The sequence below is a fragment of the Moschus berezovskii genome, chromosome 19 (genome assembly GCF_049115385.1).
Source record: "Moschus berezovskii isolate FMDL1 chromosome 19, NW_MosBer_1.0, whole genome shotgun sequence".
Classification (NCBI taxonomy): Eukaryota; Metazoa; Chordata; class Mammalia; order Artiodactyla; family Moschidae; genus Moschus; species Moschus berezovskii.
The window spans coordinates 71,248,169-71,272,391 of NC_142478.1; the positions used below are offsets into that span (position 1 = coordinate 71,248,169).

Sequence of the window (24,223 nt, forward strand, 5' to 3'; positions counted from 1 at the left end):
TTCATTCTGTACAACAGTCTTTGCTGCTGCTGCTAAGTCACTTAAGTCGTGTCCAACTCTGTGCGACCCCATAGACGGCAGCCTACCAGGCTCCCCTGTCCCTGGGATTCTCCAGGCAAGAACACTGGAGTGGGTATAACAGTCTTTAGATACAACCATATCTCTACAAACAGCACAATTTTGTTCCCTTTTACGGCTGAGTAATATGCCATTGTTGTATGTGCCCCAACTTCTTTAACCATTCTTCTGTTGACAGACGTTTGGGATGCTTCCACATGCTGGTTATTTTAAATAGTGCTGCAATGAACATTGGAGTGCATGCATCTTTTGGAATTGTGCTTTTCTCCAGTTATATGCCCAGGAGTGGGATTGCCGGGTCATATGTACTTCTATTTTTTAGTTTAAGGAACCCCCACAGTGTTCTCCATAGTGGCTGTACCAATTTACATTCCCAATGACAATGTAAGGGGCTTCCCTTTTCTTCACACCCTCTCCAGCATTTATTGTCTGTAGATTTTTTGATGATAGCCATTCTGATCAGTATGAGGTGATATCTTATTATAGTTTTGATTTGCATTTCTCTAATAATTAGTGATGTTGAGCACCATTTCATGTGTGTGTTGGCCATCTGTACATCTTCTTTGGAGAAACATCTAGGTCTTCCACCCATTTTTTGATTCAGTTGTTTTTTTAATATTGAGCTGCACTGTATATTTTGGAAATTAATCCCTTGTCACTTTCTTCATTTGCAAATATTTTCTCCCACTCTGAAGGTTGTCTTTTTATGGTTTCCTTTGTTTTGAAAAAGCTTTTAATTACATCCCATTTGTTCATTTTTGTTTTTACTTTCATTATTTTAGGAGGTGGTCAAAAAAGATGTCACTGCAATTTGTCAAAGAGAATTCCACCTATGTTTTCCTCTGAAAGTTTTACAGTGTCTGGCTTTACATTTAGGTGAAAGCATGACTTTAAATCAGAAGTTTATGCCACTTTATAATCTAACTTTCTCCTTGGAAAACCTACTATTTAGAAGCTAGCCAACTCTTATAATGCCTGTTTTCAAATAATTTAAAAGCTTCTCTATTTAATGACTAGAATCATAATAAACTTAGCTATAGGAAATAAACCTCCAACTTTTAGAAACTGATGCAAATCTGTATAATACTAGTATCAGCTTTTTAATTATCGGGTAGTTAATATTCTTTCTATAACATTCTGTTCCAAAATTGACTGTGAATCAATTCTAAGTAATAGAATATGATTTATCTAGTTCACCCCCTCACTAAATAAGCTACCATATGAGAAGTTTCTCTATGGGAGTAAATCAGACTAAGATTATAGAGCCTACATGAAGATACATAATCCAAAATAACTGCAGAGCACATTCTGCCTACTCTAAGATTCACAGCAGATCATATTCTACACACACACACAGTTCTAGGCACGCAACTCTGTTCAACTTTCAGTTCAGTTCAGTTCAGTCACTCAGTCGTGTCCGACTCTTTGCGACCCCATGAATCACAGCACGCCAGGCCTCCCTGTCCATCACCAACCCCTGGAGTTCACTCAAACTCATGTCCATCGAGTCAGTGATGCCATCCAGCCATCTCATTCTCTGTCGTCCCCGTCTCCTCCCACCCCCAATCCCTCCCAGCATCAGACTCTTTTCCAGTGTGAGTCAACTTGTCGCATGAGGTGGCCAAAGTATTGGAGTTTCAGCTTTAGCATCAGTCCTTCCAATGAACACCCAGGACTGGTCTCCTTTAGAATGGACTGGTTGGATCTCCTTGTAGTCCAAGGGACTCTCAAGAGTCTTCTCCAGCACCACAGTTCAAAAGCATCAATTGTTCAGCTTTATATTGTCCTAATACAGGCTGTGCACATGAAATTACCCTGAATGCCAGTGGTTTCATATGTTGCCTACTTCCTACACAGAAAAGACCTGAATATTATTTATCCCATACATATTATTATGTGAAAGTGAAGGTAGCTCAGTCGTGTCTGACTCTTTGCGACCCCATGGACTATACAGTCCATGGAATTCTCCAGGCCAGAATACTGGAGTGCCTAGCCTTTCCCTTCTCCAGGGGATCTTCCCAACCCAGGGATCGAACTCAGGTCTCCCGCATTACAAGTGGATTCTTTACCAGCTGAGCCACAAGGGAAGCCCAAGAATACTGGAGTGGGTAGCCTATCCCTTCTCCAGGGGATCTTGCCAACCCAGGAATCAAACCAGGGATTCCTGCATTGCAGGCAGATTCTTTACCAACTGAGCTATGAGGGAAGCTCCATTACTATGTGAAGGAAACAAAAAAGACAGATGAAACTGACTGCTAGGATCAAGAGTCAGGCAAAAAGTCCAAACCAGGCTAGGTAGTATGAGCAAAGCCTGACAATCCAGAACAAAGGATAAAAAATGCATTATTTTAGTCATCAAAAGTCAGGGCACAAACCAAGGGAATAACAATTAAGAACCCAGAATCCAGTCAATTGAATAAGTTACTTGTAATGTAAGCACGTAGTATAGACCTGGATACTACAGAGTCTATCTGATCTAGATTCCTAACATACTTCTTTCTAGGTACTTAATTCTGAACCAGAAAAGGAAAGGTATTTGTAAAAAATACTACCAGAGCATCAGTAAAATTTGAACAGGGTCTGTGGATTGGAGAGCAGTATTGTATCAATGTTAACGTCTTAATTTTAAGGGTTGCACTGTGGTTATATCCAGTACTTATTGAAGGGTTTAGGGGTAATGGGACATCATGTCCACAATTCATTCTCAAATGGTTCAGAAAATAACAGTAAGAGTTTTAGGAAAAGAGAATTATAAAACAAATATGGTAAAATATTAGCAACTGGGGGATCCAGATGAGGGATATACAGGAGTTCTTTGAACTAATATCACAACTTCTCTGCATGTTTCCCATTATTTCAAAATTTAAAATATAAAACTAAGTAAGAAAATAAAATTTATAAATGCTTTGATACAGTATATTTTAAGAGAAATATCTAAATTAATAAACACATGAAATTATTTAAAAATAAAAAGTAACAAAAGAAAGTGAGATGCTTTGACAAGAGTATATTACATCTCAAAAAATATCTATGTTAATAAACACATGAAGCAATTCTAACTTCAATTCTTAAAAGCCTCACTGAATTTCAATTAACATGAAAAAACATTTCCCTCAAATTAATGAGAACATACTCATTCCAAAGAATTCAAATGAAGGTAATAGTGTCAACATTCTAGAAAGCCATCTGAAGGTAAAATATTTTTTATCTTTTAAAATATAATAAATAATGCTTTTAGTACCACTCTTCAAAACTAAAACAGTATAACCTCTTGTAAGGGGGGGTAAAAAAAATCACTAAATTTAATCAATGACTAGCTTTACTCAGTGACTTCCAGTGTTGCTAAAAAGTAACACAAATAAAAGAATAATTTTCCAATTTTGGTAGTAGTAATACCTCAATTTCAAAAACAAGATTCTTTTTTTTTTTTTTAAACACATATTGGTCATCTAACAATCTTATCATTTAAAAAAAGTTTTTGGAAAAACACTTCCTTGCCATTGTTTGAGTTGCTTTCATAACTTCTAACTGGAAATGTTTCTTTGAGACTACTGAAAAATATTTTTCTGAAATGATTGTGGAAACCCCTAGGATAGTTTTTCTCTTTTCATTAACATAAAAAATGCTGCCAACCCTTTATTACAGAACAAGAGAAACAGAAAAGTTGAGTGTCCTAATACATTTTGAATACTATCTCCCAAAAAGCATACATCTACAGTTCAATCAACTGGCAAGTATAAATGATAGTAAAATTCTCACTTCATTTAAAACAATGCACTCCCATTCCTTACTGATAAATTCGTACCATCTAGGAGCTGAAAGTGAAATTGTTACTTACCATATGTTTATAGCTTGGTCATTAGAACATTCTTGAAATGAATTATGACAAACAAACCGGAGACTTTAATAACTAAGTTCCCATTTCCTGAATTTCCTTTACAGCAAGACTTCCCTTCTTGCCAGACTTCCTGAATCATTTCCTAAGGATAAAGTACCCATCTTAAAAGTACTTGGTTCTATCCCACGAAAGCCTGGTTTCCAAGGAGATGCTGTGTACTCTGCATTACCTTAGGCTCACATTTATGAGAAAAATTCCTCTCAGTAAAAAACTGCAATTTTCATCTCAAATCAACAAGAGTAAAATAAAAACTTAATGTATAAGTAAGTAAATGACCAGTGAGCTTAAAACTCACTTCAGCAACAAATATAAAAAGCGACCAATTAAATGGTAGCAACTAGAAAATATACTTTTGTCTGTTATCTCTGTAGTCTTTTCTAGAACAACAAAGAAGACTACTTTGTGCCTTTTCACATGTACCCAAGAAAACACAAAAACCCTAAACCACTCTACCTCATCTCTTACTACAGATTTTTATCTTCTTAAATAAAAAGTCAAAAATACTAAACTGGATTCATGTATGTGTGTATGGTTGTACATATATCACAAAATATCTCAAAATATTGAAATTGAATAAAAACAGTTAACTCTAGACTGGAATGGAGGATAAGGAATGGAATGAGAGGAATATAATTTTTATTGTCTGAGATTTTTCCAAAAGTAATTTTGAGTTACTTTTGTAATAAGAAAAATATGTATGCATGAACATACAACTTACAGATTAACCTATAATACCTGAAATATAGCTTCAAAGACATACAGATAACAAGCATGTCATAAAATCCTGTTTTAAGACATATGAGTTTAGGCCTTCAGCACAGCTTGTCTTCTCTCTGCCACCCTGCCTCTTCCCTTCTTCCCTTCCAGGAGGAGCACCCTAATAAACACCTTGCACACAGCGGGGGAAATGGACATATGAAATAATAGCTGACATTAATAACAAGTAACCATGATAAACTGGTAACAACATTTGTTCTAGTAATCAATAACATTAAAAAAAGAAATAGTTGACTGTTGGATTTCACTTATGGCAAATATAGAGACCACTTAACTTTAAGGGAACTATCACATTCTTCCTCTTTCCTGATTATCACTCCAGCTGTCCACCAAAAACTTCGAATAACTAAAGTCTCACTTCCTTAAAAGCAGGAATGAAATTATGCAAAGAAATTAAGGAAGAGTCTATTTTATTGTAAATATTTATTCTAAACTTAATATTTGACTCATAACTTTGATTTTAATGTCATGAGACAGAATGCACAGATGTGGAAAAAACTGGAGTCAGGTAAATAGCATTTCTAATTCTGATTTTTTTTCTTACTCTGACTGTAGGCAAACTACTTCAATCTTTCTGAACTTTACCTATGAAATAAAGACAGTACCACCTATAACAGGTGATTGTTATAAGGATCAGGGGGAGCTTTAGAATTATGCAATCAGTGAGTTTTTACAAAGCTTATTCCATGCCCCTCAGTTTCTTTCCATCCAACACCAGTGCCCTAGTCCAAATTAGCATCATCAAGGTCTGCCCGCTTCTGCTGCTTCTCCTACTTTCCATTTCTCTCACAATGGCCTTTTACATTTTTCTATAAAGAAAATTATGAAGAAACTCTTCCAAAATGGCATCATAAGACTTCCAAAATTCTGCTTTTCCATAAAAGCAGCAAGAACATTAGCAAAACTTTTCAAAATCAACTTCTTTGAACTCTGGAAATTAACCATCAACTTGCAGAAGCCCAAGAAGTGTTTCTTCAAGAAAAACAGCTGAATCTCAAAGAACAAGTTTGTGAGGTTTTACCCTACACTATTTTTATCCTCTTCTCCCAACTCTATGTTAGACGTGAAAACCAAGCAGTCTCTCAAACACAATACTTGTGAAAACCAGAAGCTTAGGAACCAATGGTGGGGGTAAATACGGTTTGGAGTTTTCCAAGCACCCTATCCCTACCACTATGTGATTTGTTTGGCAGCTTCTTAAGAAACCTACAGAGAAGGAAACAGCAACCCACTCCAGTACTCTTGCCCGGAGAATCCCACAGATGGAGGAGCCTGGTAGGCTACAGTCCATGGGGTCGCAAAGAGTCGGACACGACAGCGACTTCATTTTAATAACCATTTAAAAAAAAAAACAGAAACCTACAGTCTTAAGACTTTATTTGACCTGACTCAGAGATAACTCAGTACAAACAGCCCTCCCCTCAGGGCATGTGTCAAACAAAATCAGTGGCAATAGCTTAACATCACAGCTGTCTGAAGAAGTAATAGAACTACGTAAACAAGATAAAGAAAAATCTTGAAAATTAGATGTTCATAGGAGGCTCTGAAAAGCTCCAAAATATTCTTAGAAATCTAGGAATGTGAATGCCCAAGAAAGACCTGAGGATGATTCTAATCTCTTACCTCTGGCTGAACTTGAGGTTTTACACAAGCAGGAAGTGAAGGCTAAGACAGTGCTGCAAGTTGCCAGAATGTTCAAAGTATGCCCCGCACACAGAGAGAACTCTTCAAAGGCTGGGAGAATTATTGGCTCAAGGCATTTAAGGAATTTCTATGCAGTCAACAGCTAGCCAGGCAGAAACTTCAGTGGCTACACATGACTTTAAAAAATTAGTCCAGGAAAGTCACTAACTCACAAAAGGCAACAACAACAATCAATAAGCCCAGGCCAGGGGACAAGGAATACTATGGTTTTCAAAGTTGTTACAATATGTATGTATGCTAGGTCACTTCAGCTGTGTCAGACTCTTTGAGACCCTGTGGATTGTAGCCCGCCAAGCTCCTCTGTCCATGGAATTCTCCAGGCAAACATAATGGAGTCGGTTGCCATTTCCTCCTCAGCGGAATCTCCCCAACCTAGGGATTGAACCTGAGTCTCTTGTTTTCTGCATTGACAGGTGGATACTTTACCACTAGCACCACCTAGGAAGCCCCTTGCTATAATTATTACTACTTATAAAGTACATTTTTCAACCAAAAAATTATGAGATACATAAAGAAACAGGTAGGTATGGCCCATACACTGCCAAAAAAAAAAAAAAAAATCAGGCAATAGAATCTGTCCCTGAGGAAACCCAGACATTAGATTTAGGAGACAAAAACTTTAAGCCAGAACTATAAACATATTCAAAGTACTAAAGAAAACCATGTCGAAGGAATTAAGGAAAAAAAAAAAAAAGGAAAGCCTGAGCACAATCTCTCACCAAAAACAGAATATCAATTAAGAAGTAGAAATTGTTTCATTTAAAAGACAATGGCATAAAGTAATAATTATAAGATTATGCTGAAAGGCTTATAATATATAAACATGTCATTTGTAGGACAACAAATAGCACAAAGGAAGGAGAAAGGAATGAAGCTATATCATAGCAAAGTTTCCTATACTTTTGAAACTAAATTTATATAAATTCAAACTATATTGTTTTCAATAAAGATGTTAATTATAACTCCCAGGGCAACCACCAGGAAAATAACTAAAAATATATATAGTAAAAAATATATAAATAAAAGTAAAAATTATATATAGCAAAAAGTAACAAGGAAAAATAAATGGTACATAAGAAAATATTTAATATAAAAAAGGAAGTCATGCAGGAAGAGAAGAACAGAAAAAAAGACACAAAACACAAATAAGATCTTAAAAAATCATATAGAAAACAGATAAAAAGCAGGTACAAACCCAACCTATTCAGCAGTTACATTAAATATAAATGAATTATACACTATAATCAAAGGAGAGGGACTGGAAGAATAGATTGTTACTAAAAAACAAAACCATGATATAGACTATCTACAAGACACTCATGTTAGTTTCAAAGTAACAAGTTGAAAGGAAAAGTATGGGGAAAGATACATCATGTAAGCAGCACCAAAACAGAAATGGTACTATATTAATATCAGACAAAACAGATTTTATAGCAAAAATTGTTACTGCAGACCAAGGATATTTTATGACAAAATGATCAATCTTTCAGAAAGACATAAAATCATAAAAATATTAACACCAAACAACAGAGCCCCCAAAATACATGAAACAAAACTAATAGAAGTGAAGGGAGAAAAAGAAAATTCAACAGTAATAGTTCAGCTCAGTTCAGTCACTCAGTTGTGTCCGACTCTTTGCGACCCCATGAATCACAGCACGCCAGGCCTCCCTGTCCATCACCAACTCCCATAGTTCACTCAAACTCATGTCCATCGAGTCGGTGAGGCCATCCAGCCATCTCATTCTCTGTCATCCCCTTCTCCTCCTGCCCCCAATCCCTCCCAGCATCAGAGTCTTTTCCAGTGAGTCAACTCGTCACATGAGGTGGCCAAAGTATTGCAGTTTCAGCTTTAGCATCAGTCCTTCCAATGAATACCCAGGATTGATCTCCTTTAGAAAGGACTGGTTGGATCTCCTTGCAGTCCAAGGGACTCTCAAGAGTCTTCTCCAGCACCACAGTTCAAAAGCATCAATTCTTCGGCGATCAGCTTTCTTCACAGTCCAACTCTCACATCCATACATGACCACGGGAAAAACCATAGCCTTGACTAGACAGACCTTGGTCGGCAAAGTAATATCTCTGCTTTTTAATATACTATCTAGGTTGGTCATAACTTTCCTTCCAAGGAGTAAGCGTCTTTTAATTTCATGGCTGCAATCAGCATCTGCAGTGATTTTGGAACCCAAAAAAATAAAGTCTGACACTTTTTCCACTGTTTTTCCATCTATTTCCCATGAAGTGATGGGACCAGATGCCATGATCTTTGTTTTCTGAATGTTGAGCTTCAAACCAACCTTTTCACTCTCTCTTTCACTTTCATCAATAGGCTATTTAGTTCCTCTTTTCTGCCATAAGGGTGGTGTCAGAAGTCTTCAAACACACACACACACACACAATTATACCTCCTAATTTTCTCATTGATTTAAACATTGAGGCTTAAAAAAAAGTGCATAGCTGCACTCCCCTAGTGGTCTGGTGGTTAAGAATCTGCCTGCCAATGCAGGGGACACAGGTTCAATCCCTGGTACAGGAAGATTCCACATGCCTCAGGGCAACTAAGCCTGTGTATCACAACTACTGAGCCCATGATCTAGAGCCTGTGCTCCTCAACAAGAGAAGCCACCACAATGAGGAGCCCATGCACCACGATGAAGACTAGCCCCCACTCCCTGCAAACAGAAAAAGGCCTCTCATAGCAACAAGAACCCTGTGTAGCCAATAAATGAATAAATAAAAAATATTTTTTAATATATTTTTAAAGTGCACAGCAATGTTAGGGCTATAAGATAAATAAACAACAAACTTTCAAGGAATTTTCACGCTAATTTAAGACTCAGATACATTCAAGTGATAAGTTTATATAACAGTAAGAACAATTAAGTGACATTAGCAGGACTCAGTTAATGATACATTCACAGAAGCTCATTGCCGTTTCCAGGAAAAAGTAAGAGTTGACAAGGATAAAAAAGAATGAAGTTATGTCATCTGCAACAACATGGCTGGGCCTAGAGATTTTGATACTAAGTGAAGTAAGTCAGACAGAGAAAAGACAAGTATCATATGATATCACTTATGAGTGGAATCTAAAAAGATATGATATAAATGAACTTAATTATAAAATAGAAATCAATTCATAGACATAAAAAATGTCTGTCTCATAGACATGAAAAACAAACATGGTTATTAAAAGGGATGGCAGGGGGAAGTGGAGGATAAATTAGGAGTTTGGGACTAACATATACACACTACTATATACACAAAGGATTTACTGTATAGCACAGGGAACTATACTCAATATCTTGTAAAAACCTATAATGGAAAAATGGAAAAAGAATGAAAAACAATATATGAATATAAACACACACACTTGAAACTAACACAGCATTGCAAATTAACAAACTCCCCAGGTCGGTAGGTGCCCAGAATGCTACTGGAGATCAGTGGAGAAATAACTGCAGAAAGAATGAAGAGATGGAGCCAAAGCAAAAACAACACCCAGTTATGGATGTGACTGGTGATAGAAGTAAATTCCAATGCTGTAAACAGCAATACTGCATAGGAACCTGGAATGTTAGATCCATGAATCAAGGCAAATTGGAAGTGGTCAAACAGGAAATGGCAAGAGTGAACATCGATATTTTAGGATTCAGTGAACTAAGATGGACTGGAATGGGTGAATTTAACTCAGATAACCATTATTTCTACTACTGTGGGCAGGAATCCCTTAGAAGAAATGGAGTAGCCATCATAGTCAACAAAAGAATCCAAAATGCAGTACTTGGATGCGATCTCAAAAACGACAGAATGATCTCTGTTCGTTTCCAAGGCAAACCATTCAATATGAGAGTAATCCAAGTCTGTGCCCTGACCAGTAACACTGAAGAAGCTGAAGTTGAATGATTCTATGAAGACTTACAAGACCTTTTAGAATTAACACCCAAAAATGATGTCCTTTTCATTATAGGGGACTGGAATGCAAAAGTAGGAAGTCAAGAAATACCTAGAGTAACAGGTAAATTTGGCCTTGGAGTACAGAATGAAGCAAGGCAAAGGCTAACAGAGTTTTGCCAAAAGAACACACTGGTCATAGCAAACACCCTCTTCCAACAACACAAGAGAAGACTCTACATATGGACATTACCAGATTGTCAATACCAAAATCAGATTTATTATATTCTTTGCAGCCAAAGATGGAGAAGCTCTATACAGTCAGCAAAAACAAGTCTGGGAGCTGACTGTGGCTCAGATCATGAACTCTTTATTGCCAGATTCAGACTTAAATTGAAGAAAGTGGGGAAAACCACTAGACCATTCAGGTATGACTTAAATCAAATCCCTTACAATTATACAGTGGAAGTGAGAAATAGATTCAAGGTATTAGATCTAATAGGGTACCTGAAGAACTATGGACAGAGGTTCGTGACATTATACAGGAGGCAGAGATCAAGACCATCCCCAAGAAAAAGAAATGCAAAAAGGCAAAATGGTTGTTTGAGGAGGCCTTACAAATAGCTGTGAATAGAAGAGAAGCGAAAGGCAAAGGAGAAAAGGAAAGATATACCCATTTGAATGCAGAGTTCCAAAGAATAGCAAGGAGAGATAAGAAAGTCTTCTTAAGTGAATAATGCAAAGAAACAGGAAGACAATAGAATGGTAAAAACTAGAAATCTCATCAAGAATATTGAAGATACCAAAGGTACATTTCATGCAAAGATGGGCACAATAAAGGACAGAAATTGTAGGGACCGAACAGAAGCAGGGCTTCCCTGGTGGCTCAGAGGTTAAAGCGTCTGCCTCCAATGCGGGAGACCCGGGTTCGATCCCTGGGTCGGGAAGATCCCTTGGAGAAGGAAATGGTAACCCACTCCAGTATACTTGCCTGGAGAATCCCATGGACGGAGAAGCCTGGTAGGCTACAGTCCACGGGGTCGCAAAGAGTCGGACACGACTGAGCAATGGAACGGAACAGAAGCAGAAGATATTAAGAAGAGGTGGCAAGAATACACAGAAGAACTATACAAAAAAGATCTTCACAACCCAGATAATCATGATGGTGTGATCACTCACCTAGAGCCAGACATCCTGGAATGTGAAGTCAAGTGAGCCTTAGGATGCATCACTATGAATAAAGCTAGTGGAGGTGATGGAATTCCAGTTGAACTACTCCAAATCCTAAAGGATGATGCTGTGAGAGTGCTGCACTCAATATGTCAGCAAACTTGGACTCAGCAGTGGCCACAGGACTGGAAAAGGTCAGCTTTCATTCCAATCCCAAAGAAAGGCAATGCCAAAGAATATTCAATCTACTGCACAATTGCACTCATCTCACATGCTCAAAATTCTCCAAGCCAGGCTTCAACAATACGTGAACCATGAACTTCTAGATGTTCAAGCTGGTTTTAGAAAAGGCAGAGGAACCAGAGATCAAATTGCCAACATCCGCTGGATCATCAAAAAAGCAAGAAACTTCCAGAAAAACATCTATTTCTGCTTTATTGACTATGCCAAAGCCTTTGACTGTGTGGATCACAATAAACTGTGGAGAATTCTGAAAGTGATGGGAATACCAGACCACCTGACCTGCCTCTTCAGAAACCGTATGCAGGTCAGGAAGCAACAGTCAGAACTGTACATGGAACAACAGACTGGTTCCAAATAGGAAAAGGAGTACGTCAAGGCTGTATATTGTCACCCTGCTTATGTAACTTATATGCAGAGCACATCATGAGGAACACTGGGCTGGAAGCACAAGCTGGAATCAAGATTGCCGGGAGAAATATCAATAAACTCAGACATGCAGATGATACCACCCTTACAGCAGAAAGTGAAGAACTAAAGAGCCTCTTGATGAAAGTGAAAGAGGAGAGTGAAAAAGATGGTTTCAAACTCAACATTCAAAAAACTAACATCATGGCATCTGGTTCCATCACTTCATGTAAACAGATGGGGAAACAGTGGAAACAGTTGCTGACTTTATTTTTTGGGGCTCCAAAATCACTGCAGATGGTAATTGCAGCCATGAAATTAAAAGATGCTACTCCTTGGAAGGAAAGTTATGACCAACCTAGACAGCATATTAAAAAGCAGAGACATTACTCTGCCAACAAAGGTCCGTCTAGTCAAGGCTATGGTTTTTCCAGTAGTCATGTATGGATGTGAAAGTTGGATTATAAAGAAAGCTGAGTGCCAAAGAATTGATGCTTTTGAACTGTGGTGTTCGAGAAGACTCTTGAGAGTCCCTTGGACTACAAGGAGATCCAACCAGTTCATCCTAAAGGAAATCAGTACTGAATATTCATTGGAAGGACTGATGTTGCAGCTGAAATTCCAATACTTTGCCCACCTGATGCAAAGAACTGACTCATTTAAAAAAGACCCTGATGCTGGGAAAGATTGAATCTCTTCAGGAGAAGAGGATGACAGAGGATGAGATGGCTAGATGGCAACACCGACTCAGTGGATATGAGTTTGAGTAAACTCTGCGAGTTGGCAACAGACAGGGAGGGTTGCAAAGAGTCAGACACAACTCAGCTACTGAACTGAATTTTTTAAAATAAGAGTTGAGTTGGACCTATTCTATGTAGCCCAATGGGCTTCCTTGGTGGCTCAGCTGGTAAAGAATCCACCTCCAATGTGGGAGACCTGAGTTCAATCCCTGGATTGGGAAGATCCCCTAGAGAAGGAAACAGCTACTCACTGCAGTATTCTGGCCTGGAGAATTACATACAATCCATGGGGTCACAAAGAGTCAGACACAACTGAGTGACTTTCACTTATGTAGCCCAATAATAGTAGGTGCATGCTAAATTGCTTCAGTCTAGTCCCACTCCTTGAGATCCTATGGCAGCAGGGACAAAAACCCCAGGCATAAAGCTTGGCATAAACAAAAAGAAAAGGGAAATGAGTGGATCAACAGGAGCAGATCTGTCAGCAGAACAGAAAGAAATAAACGGGGACATGTGACTACTGAAAGCACTGGAGAGTAATGAGAAGCAGGTGGATCCTGGAAGAAGAAAGCTATGAAATGAGTTTCCATTTTCAGGGTGCAGAGATGAAGTGCTGATTACAGGTGAACAGGACAAGAGTGTTGTCTCTTTGGCCTGTGGAATCAGACTACTAAGCACAAAAAAGTCATGGTCTTTAGCCAAGGAAGAAGGGGATCTCAGAAGGAAAAGAGGCAGAAAAGGGATACACAAATTCTGCCTTCCAATCTCTCTGGATAACCCTTGAGTCAACACGTATGAGGAGAAGGCAATGGTAAGCCACTCCAGTACTCTTGCCTAGAAAATCGTATGGACAGAGGAGCCTGGTGGGCTGCAGTCCATGGGGTCGCTACTAGTCGGACACAACTGAGCAACTTCACTTTCACTTTTCACTTTCACACATTGGAGAAGGAAATGGCAACCCACTCCAGTGTTCTTGCCCGGAGAATCCCAGGGACGGCAGAGCCTGGTCGGCTGCCATCTATGGGGTCTCACAGAGTCGGACACGACTGAAGCGACTTAGCAGCAGCAGCAGCAGCACCAACATGTATGAAGCAAATTCAAAGCAACTCAACTAAAGACAATATCTGTATAGAAGCTGAAGCTTCAATTCAAGAAATAAAGTATGTAGTTTTATTCTAACCAAGAAAATTACTAGTCAAACAACGTCATCAACAACCACTGAAATCAATGGCAAACTTACAAGAAAAAAAAAAAATCAACTCAAAAAGATTTCAAATAAACCAATAAATAGCAAGAAAAGAGTAACAGAGGAACAAAAACAGAAGACAGAAATAAAATGGTAGGTAAAGGCAAAATCAATAGCATTGATGATCACATTAAATGTTAGTGGACAAAGATCCAATTAACAAAGACTGCCAAAACTGACTTTAAAAGCAAGACACAATTATATGCTGTTCAAAAGAGATGAATTTTAAATGTAAAAGCCCAGAGAGATTAAACAGAAAAATATATATAGAAATTATATAGAATTAAATAGAAATTATATAGAAATTAAATAGAAAAATAAACATAAGGCAAAAAGCAAGCAGAAGACAGCTAGAGTGGCTATATTAATATCAAACAAAAGAGATCTTAGGACAGAAATTAGTATACCAGAAATAAAGAAAAACCTTGCATAATAATAAAAGGATCCATTCCTCAAGAAGACATAATATTAATAAAAGTGTTTATGTTAATAACAGAGCTTCAAGACACATGAAGCAAAATGTGACAATATTAAAGAGGAAAATCTCCAATTCCAAAATCTTAATTGGAGATTTTAACTTTATTCCAGCAGTTGATGGAATAACTAGACCTAAATAAGTCAGCGAAGAGAGAGCAGATATGAACAACACTATCAACTACCTTGACCTAGCTGATATCCACAGAGCAAAATACCTCACTACTGCAAAACACTCATTCTTTTCAACTGCTCACAGTAGGTTCACCAAGAACCTAAATCATACGCTGGCCATGAAACAAGCCTTAGTAAACTGAAAAGCAATAATATCATTCCAAGTTAATAACAATGGAAATAGATATCAATAATAAGATAACTTAAAAAAACTCAAGTATTAGGAACTTAAGTACAAACTTCCTTAAATAACTCATGGATCAAAGAAGTAACCATAAAGAGGATAGAAAACATTCTTAACATTATCATTATAATGAAACCATGTCAAAATTTGTGGGATACAGCAAAAGCAGTGATTGGAGAGAACATTTTAGGTTTAAATGATTATACTAAAAAAGAAGAAAGATTTATGATCAATAGCCTAGGTCTTCCCTGGAGTGCAGTGGGACACTGCACTGTCAGTGCAGGGGACATGGGTTCCATCCCTGGTCTGGGAAGATTCCACATATTACCGAGCACCATGTACCACAACTACTGAGCCCATGCTCTAGAGCCCTCCTGCCAAAACTACTAAAGTCTGCACACCTTAAAGCTCACACACCTCAACTACTGAGCCTGTGTGCTGCAACTACTGAAGCCCACGTGCCTAGAGCCTGTGCTCCACAACAAGAGAAATCACCACAATGAGGCCCATGCACCGCAACTAGAGAGTAGCGCCCACTTGCCTCAACTAGAGAAAAGCCCAATCCCGTGCAAAGCAACACACACCCAGCACAGCCAAAAAGAAATACAGAAAAAAAAATTTTAATAAAATCATGGCCTAATGTCCCATCTTAGGAAATGAAAAAGACAGCAAATTAAATGAAAAATAATTAGAAAGAAGGAAGTAATAAAGAGCAGAAACTGATGAAAGAGAAAATGTACAGTACTGAAAATCAATAAACCTAATAATTGATTGAACAGAAAGATGAACAAAATTGATAAGTATCTAGGCAGACTAATGAAACAAAAGAGAAGATACAAATTAACAATAGTAGGAACGAAAGAAAGGACACCATTATAGATCCTACAGAAATCAAAACAATAATAAAAGAATGTTATTAACAATTTCATGCTGATAAACTTGCAACCTGGGTTAAATATAAAAATTAACTGAAAGAAACAAAATACCAAAACTAATCCAAGAAGAATTAGAAAATTTGAATGGCTTCATATCAAAGAAATTTAATCCATAATTAAAATCTTCCCACAAAGAAAAGTCATGGTAAAGATGCCTAGACTGGTCAACTCTACCAAATACTTAAGGACAAAACATGCCTTTTTCCAGAAAACACAAGAAGGAACACTTCAAAACTCATCATATGAAGCCAATATTCTGATACCAAAACCAGCAAAGACATCATGAGAAAAGAAAACACAAATCAATATTCCTCATGAACATAAATGCAAAAATTCTTGACAAAATTATAGCGAATCGTATCTAATATATAAAAATGGTATAAATAATGACAAAGTGGTATTTATCCCATGACTGCAAGGCTGACTTAACATTCCAAAATAAGTGAGAAAAAATATCATTTCAATAGATTAAGAAAAAAATGTGACACAATTCAACACTCAAAAATAATAAAAATTGAATGGACTATCCTCCACCTGATTAAGGGCATCATCATCAATAATACAAAGCTCATACTTGCACTAAGATCAGGAATGAGTAGGGGAAGTTTGCTCTCATCTTTTCTATTTATAATTGTACTGGATATCCTAACTGGTACAATGGAGCAAGAAAAAGAAATAAAAGGCAAAGACCAAAAAAAAAAAAAAAGGAAGAAGCAAACTTGTCATTAGCTGCAGACAATAAGATCATGCACAGAGAGAATCCAAAAAGCCCTACTAGAACTTAAAAGAAAATTCAACAGGGTCACACAACACAGTTTTTTCTATACACTAGCAATTAAAAATTGCTAAATGAAAAATTTTAAATACATTTGTAATAGCATCAAAAAACAAAATACTTAGAAATAAATTTAATAAAAGATGTGAAAGACCTGAACACTGAAAGTGACTGAAAATTGCAAAGGGAAATAAAATAAAAACTAAATAAACAGAGAAATATTCATGGACTGGAATGTTAAGACAGCAATTCTCTCCAAATTACTCTAAGAATTCAACGCAATCCCATTAGTTTCCTAGTAAATTTTTTGAAGAAATTGATGTTGATTCTACACTTATATTAAAATGCAAAGACAGAGAATAGCAAAAACCTAGGAAAAGAATAAAGTTAGAAGATTCACAGTATCTGATGTCAAAACTTACAAAACTATAGTAATCAAAACAATATGATTTTGATAAGGATAAATAATAAATTAATGGAACAAAACAGTAAGTAATATCCTCACAATTTTACAGTCAAATGGCTTGTGAAAAAGGTGCCAAAGATAATTCAATAGTGAAAGGATAGTCTTTTCAACAAATGTGCCTGGAATATGGTTATCTATATGGAAAACAAAGAAATAAACCTTGATCCTTACCTCATTCAGTCCCTAAAATTAACTTGAATCACAGACCTAAAGGTAAAAACTACAAAAATTCTAGAGGAAAAGAAAAATTTTACAACTTTCAGTAAGACAAATATTTCTTAAACAAGACATAGAAAGAATGAATATATACACCGACAACAGCTAAGAGGCAGTTGGAGATAAAAGTACCAAAATGGGATCGGGCTTATTGTTTTCTGGGGGGATCTCACAGTGCTTTCATCCATACTTCTTTTGAAGCCCATATCACACCAAAATCACTATTTCTTTCAGACAAAATAAATGAGAATAAAACACTCTCCATCCAATCTCTGGAACCCTTGGATCTTAACATAAAAAATTTGGAAGGTATGTTTTACCACATCAACTAGACAATGACAGTTGGAGAATGATTTCAGAAAGGATTATAATGAAAAAGTCCGTCAAAAAAGTCAAAAAGAAAAAGAATTGATAAAAATTTACCAGACATATCTTTACAAGCGAGTAGAAATAAATTTCTTTTATATAATGAGTATATTCCTAGAAAAGTATAAAGGTAAGTTTTTATCAAAGGAAACTTCTATGCAGTAGAAATTTCTTCATAAGTTAATTTTATTATGAATCATATTACATAGAAAGACCCTTTCATGACTTCAGTAACAAACCCTAATTTATATTTTCAGTTCAGTTCAGTTGCTCAGTCATGTCCGACTCTTTGCAACACCATGAATCACAGCACGCCAGGCCTCCCTGTCCATCACCAATTCCTGGAGTTCACTCAAACTCATGTCCATCAAGTCGGTGATGCCATCCAGCCATCTCATTCTCTGTCATCCCCTTCTCCTCCCGCCCCCAATCCTTCCCAGCATCAGAGTCTTTTCCAGTGAGTCAACTCGTCGCATGAGGTGGCCAAAGTATTGCAGTTTCAGCTTTAGCATCAGTCCTTCCAATGAACACCCAGGATTGATCTCCTTTAGAATGGACTGGTTGGATCTCCTTGGAGAAGACTCTCAAGAGTCTTCTCCAGCACCACAGTTCAAAAGCATCAATTCTTCGGCGCTCAGCTTTCTTCACAGTCCAACTCTCACATCCACATTTTACATAATTCTAAATCTTGTTGCTTAAAATCAAATATGGAGTTGAAATATTAATGAAAATCGTAAATATACAATAACCTTACTTATCATAAAGGGAAAAAAATCAGAGACTAAAATTGAGAGAAATTATCTTAAAAAGTTGATTTCTCATCTATAATCATAAAAGTGAACCTTCCAGCCATTTTCTGTGCAAAAATTGTAAGTGGACATGAGAAAGTGGAAATGATATAGAAAAAGGGAAAAGATAAAAGTTTGAAGCTATTCACAAATAATAAGAACACAAAATAAGTAGACCTCAATAAAGAAGGAATGAAGACACTTGATCTTAAACTTAAGCTCTCTATATTTATTGGGCTCATTGTATCATCACAGGCTTTTAAAATAGAAAGAAAGAAAAAGAGAGGATACAAACCAAAGTTTGCTAGAATAACTTACTAATTTGAACATTCAATAAAAATGCACAATCCCAGCTGTTATACACAAAACACCAAGCATGTACAAGTAACAAATTAACTCTTAAATAACCTTACAAGATAGGTATTATCATTCCATTTATCTTAACCCCAGAGATGTTAAAAGACTTATCTAAAGCCATATTGTCATTAATAGAAGTGAAGGACTTTGAACCTAGGTCTGTCCTTTGAAAACAGCAATCTAACTCCCAAACAGTGTCATGCAACATTTTTTAAAAAACAGATCTTGTTTCATTTACAGTGATTATAGCTGTAAAAGAAATCCTTTAGGGAATTACAGAATAATTCTCCAAGCCAGGCTTCAGCAACACATGAACCATGAACTTCCAGATGTTCAAGCAGGTTTTAGAAAAGGCAGAGGAACCAGAGATCAAATTGCCAACATCCAGTGGATTATTGAAAAAGCAAGAGACTTCCAGAAAAACATCTATTTCTGCTTTATTGACTATGCCAAAGCCTTTGACTGTGTGGATCACAATAAACTGTGGAAAATTCTGAAAGAGATGGGAATCCCAGACCACCTGACCTGCCTCTTGAGAAACCTGGATGCAGGTCAGGAAGCAACAGTTAGAAATGGACATGGAACAACAGATTGGTTCCAAATAGGAAAAGGAGTGCGTCAAGGCTGTATATTGTCACCCGCTTATTTAACTTATCTGCAGAGTACATCATGAGGAACGCTGGACTGGAAGAAGCACAAGCTAGAATCAAGATTGCCAGGAGAAATATCAATAAACCTAGATGTGCAGATGACACCACCCTTATGGCAGAAAGTGAAGAGGAACTAAAAAGCCTCTTGATGAAAGTGAAAGAGGAAAGTGAAAAAGTTGGCTTGAAGCTCAACATTCAGAAAACGAAGATCATGGCATCTGGTCCCATCACTTCATGGGAAATAGATGGGGAAACAGTGGAAACAGTGTCAGACTTTATTTTTGGGGGCTCAAAAATCACTGTGGATGCTGACTGCAGCCATGAAATTAAAAGACGCTTACTCCTTGGAAGGAAAGTTGTGACCAACCTAGATAGCATATTAAAAAGCAGAGACATTACTTTGCCAACCAAGGTCCGTCTAGTCAAGGCTATGGTTTTTCCAGTAGTCATGTATGGATGTGAGAGTTGGACTGTGAAGAAAGCTCAGCGCTGAAGAACTGATGCTTCTGAACTGTGGAGAAGACTCTTGAGAGTCCCTTGGACTGCAAAGAGATCCAACTAGTCCATTCTAAAGGAGATCAGTCCTGGGTGTTCATTGGAAGGACTGATGCTAAAGCAGAATCTCCCATATTTTGGCCACCTCATGCCAAAGAAGAGTTGACTCATTGGAAAAGACTCTGATGCTGGGAGGGACTAGGGGCAGGAGGAGAAAGGGACAACAGAGGATGAGATGGCTGGATGGCATCACCGACTCGATGCATATGTGTTTGGGTGAACTCCGGGAGTTGGTGATGGACAGAGAGGCCTGGCATGCTGCGATGGGGTCGCAAAGAGTCGAAAACGACTGAGCGACTGAACTGAACTGAAACAACTTATAAGGTAGCACCATTACTAGAAATTCCACTGACTGAGGCCAAAAACACCTACCAGAATTAAAGCAGAAAGCAACATGACTACGACATATCACTAATAAGACAGTAAGAATCATTTTTAAATTTCTGGGAAATTTCCACTAACATCTGTTAGTCCAACAGAAAGCCAAAAATAGAATGAAATGGGTTTGTAGTTCAATTTAAAAATAAAATCTCAAACACTTTGATCACATCTTAAGAAAGCATTTCTAAAACTGGATTAGAAGGTGAACAGGCACAGTGAAAATAAAGTATATACCAAATAAAGATAACAACTCAAACCTTAAACTATTCAAGGGAATATAGATAATTATACTGATTTATTAGGGGAAAAAAGTTTCTCTGATCAACTACCATTCTGAAAACAAGCAGTTGTTGATAGAGAATAAAATTATTTTAAATTGAAGAAATACTCATAATACTCCATCTGAAGTATCAGTGCAAAAAAGAGATATCCAAAATGTAGATAAATAACTAGAATGCTATCAAGAAGCTAAGTTAGAGTAAAAAAAATGTATATCTCAAACACAATGGAAAAGAATTAGACACGGAAGGCATTCACTAGTGTACCAGCTCAATGAAGCCAATTCCACATCTTGCTGAAGTACAGACTATTAAAATATTAATAACTGTACTCAGTCAGTAAAATGTTACATTAAAACAAGAAAGCACAAAAGGTTCTGTGAAAGTAAAGGAAATTTCTACCTTTGGCCACTTGGGATTGAGAAGTCGAGCTTTGATTGCATCGTCCAGTGCCTTGTCATACTGCTGGATTTTCATATAGGCTGCAGATCTATTGCTGTATAAGATACAGTTCTGAGGGTCAACAGCCAGGGCTTCATTGTACAGAACAATAGCTGTGTGGAAATCTCCATCATGACAGGCCTGATTACTCTGACGAACTTTCTCAACAAATTCAGCTTTGCTCAGCACTGGTCCATCAGGACTTCTCCGGCCAATAGTCTTAGCAGCAAAGAGAGGAATCTACAAACAAAGAAACTTTGTGAGATAAAGTTCAGTTAATCCAGAGAGGTTCCTTGTTGAAATTTCAAAAGAATATGGAAATTCTTCATAGTCTGCTTTATATTACAGTTAACTTTTATGCCCAGAAAGACAACACACTTTCCAAGAAGCAGCAAACATAGTACCTTAAATACATACGTATATATGTATGTGTGTTCATATATACACATATAGTCGCAAACATACATATTTATATATGCATATATTTTTTGAGAATATGAATGAATAAATGCAAAAAATAATCAGGCTTTTCCTTGGCAATTTAAAGTTATACTAAGAAAAAAACAAAATGCAAACCAATGCAGACAATATGATCTCAATTATGTTAAGATGGCTGCATTTAGGAAATTAACAAAAGGAACAAGATCAAAATATCAACTATGCTAAGATATCTTTGGATCCAAGATTATGAGTTATTTTCTTAAAATTTTCCTTTAACCCAATGTGATGCAATGAGCACATGTAAGTCTTAAAATTAAAAACACAATAACCTTTTAAAAAATAAATTTTCATGTACCAAGGAATCTTTTTAGACTGGCAGATTTGCCTACCACCATGGAATTTCAAAGACAAACATCAGTTTTTGGAGATCATCAAAAAGAAAAAAAAAATCTGCTGTAAATTGTATCTTGGCACTTTAAGCCCTGTCTCTGACGTTGATTTTTCCAAATCACTAAGTTTTCTATGACTTTATAGCAGTGACCTTAAAACGAAAGGGAATAAATTAGTCAAATGTTATTCATTTTTAAAAAAGGAAAATTAGAAACTGCATTAGAATCGCAAGGATAGATGCTTAAGACAGCAGTATGAAGACAAACAGTTTGCAATTTCAAGTAAGCTTGCCCTAAGTGAAATTAAAACAAAAAATTTAATTTCCTTCCTCACGTCTTCCTGTAAGACTCAGTCCAGACCCTCCATTCAGAAGTGGACAGATCTAACAGGTAAGAGATACAACACGTACAAAAGCAACAGACTCCTCACAGAGGTTCTGTTCTGTTTTGTTCCGTCGCTCAGTCGTGTCCGACTCTATGCGACCCCGTAGACTGTAGCCTACCAGGCTTCTCCGTCCATGGGATTCTCCAGGCAAGAATACTGGAGTGGGTTACCGTTTCCTTCTCCAGGGGATCTTCCCGACCCAGGAATCGAACCCGGGTCTCCCGCATTGGAGGCAGACGCTTTAACCTCTGAGCCACCAGGGAAGCCCAGGTAGCTGCATTAAAAAGAACAGACTCCACAGAGAGGAGGAGAAGACAAAGCCAATCTCCCACACAGGCAGATTTTCTCCTCTACTCATCGGCATATCATATCCTAGCTTTCTAGGACAATTTAAAATTTCCTAGAAATTTCAAATATCAGCACCCAAATTATATCCCTCAAATTCCTCGTACTAATATAGAAGTAGCCAATAATGTATAACGTATAGGGTTCTGTTTCCGTTTTTTTAATTATGATCATGAAACATATTGCTTGAAAGTGAATGGACTATGGAATACTGAGCAAATGACCAGGATTTTCCTGAAGAGTCTTGATTAATTTTTTAATGATTTCAGCCACACCAAACTAATGGATTAATATAAGACATTTAACAATGTAGAAGACATTTCATTTTGGGAAACAGTCATCATCATGACTCTACTTAAAGGCAGTACTATCCATAAATTATAGAACAAATTCGATATTTGAAAATTCAGGGGTACAACATAAAAACAGCAGTAACAGTAATAGAAGTAAAATTCATTAGGTTCATACCCTGGCCTAAAAGTGAAAAAGACACAATCCTACTATTACAACATTCCTTGCTTCTCAGGGTAATTTGGTTCTACTTCAAAATAGATAAGAATCAAATTAAGAAAAGAGTCTGCATTCTATTAGCTCTGTATACACTAATACAAAGTAACATTTTCCAAAACATGTTCCAAGGAACCCCCAGGTCCTCAGGAGACTGGGATGAACAAAGTTAAATTAAGTTACTTCTTTAGTGGAAGACACTTCAACAGTCCATGGGGTCCTCCAGGCCAGAACACTGGAGTGGGTAGCCTTTCCCTTCGCTAGGGGACCTTTCCAACCCAGGGATCAAATCCAGGTCTCCCGCATTTCAGATGGATTCTTTACCAACTGAGCCACAAGGGAAGCCCAAGAATACTGAAGTAGGTAGCCTTCTCCAGCAGATCTTCCCGACCCAGAAATCAAACCGGGGTCTCCTGCATAGCAGGCAGATTCTTTACCACCTGAGCTATCAGGGAAGCCTGCTAAGAGTTATTTCACACATTGTAAATCTGATAGAGGAGATAGCTACTATACATCATAAGATCAAAGTATCTTTTCCATGGAATACCTAGCTGGAGGAGAAAATGCTCAAAACACTGATGTAAACTATTAAATAATGCCTCTGAGAGCAAAGAAAAACATCATGAAAAAGTTAGTGCTAATGCAGAAAGATTATAAATACTAGAGAACTCCAACACCATCATCACCACCAAATGCCCACAAATGGAAGAGAAAAACACACTCTAGTAAGTGTCCACAGAAGCATCTAATTTGTCAAAATATGACTGAGTCTACTCAGCTGGTTACAATGTGGTCCTTAGGATGCTAAGAAATGGAAATTTTGTGTACGATTTTTTAGAAGAGATATAATTTCCCTTGTCCTTCTCTATCTTCACTGCAATTGATAAACTTGGCAACACAGATTTTTTTAAAAGGTTTGCATGTATTTCTCAGATTATATAGTACCTGGAATAAATGGCCATATT

General features: G+C 37.1%; 1 protein-coding gene across 2 annotated transcripts in view; it reads right to left on the reverse strand.

The window, feature by feature from the left end:
* TTC28 (tetratricopeptide repeat domain 28) overlaps nucleotides 1–24,223 on the reverse strand; it is a 599,524-nt gene that overhangs the window by 555,141 nt on the left and 20,160 nt on the right. For both annotated transcript variants that reach the window (XM_055405053.2, XM_055405052.2), the window contains exon 2: nucleotides 21,153–21,431. In XM_055405053.2, coding sequence (XP_055261028.2) covers nucleotides 21,153–21,431 — 279 coding nt within the window. The remainder of the gene's footprint in view (nucleotides 1–21,152; nucleotides 21,432–24,223) is intronic.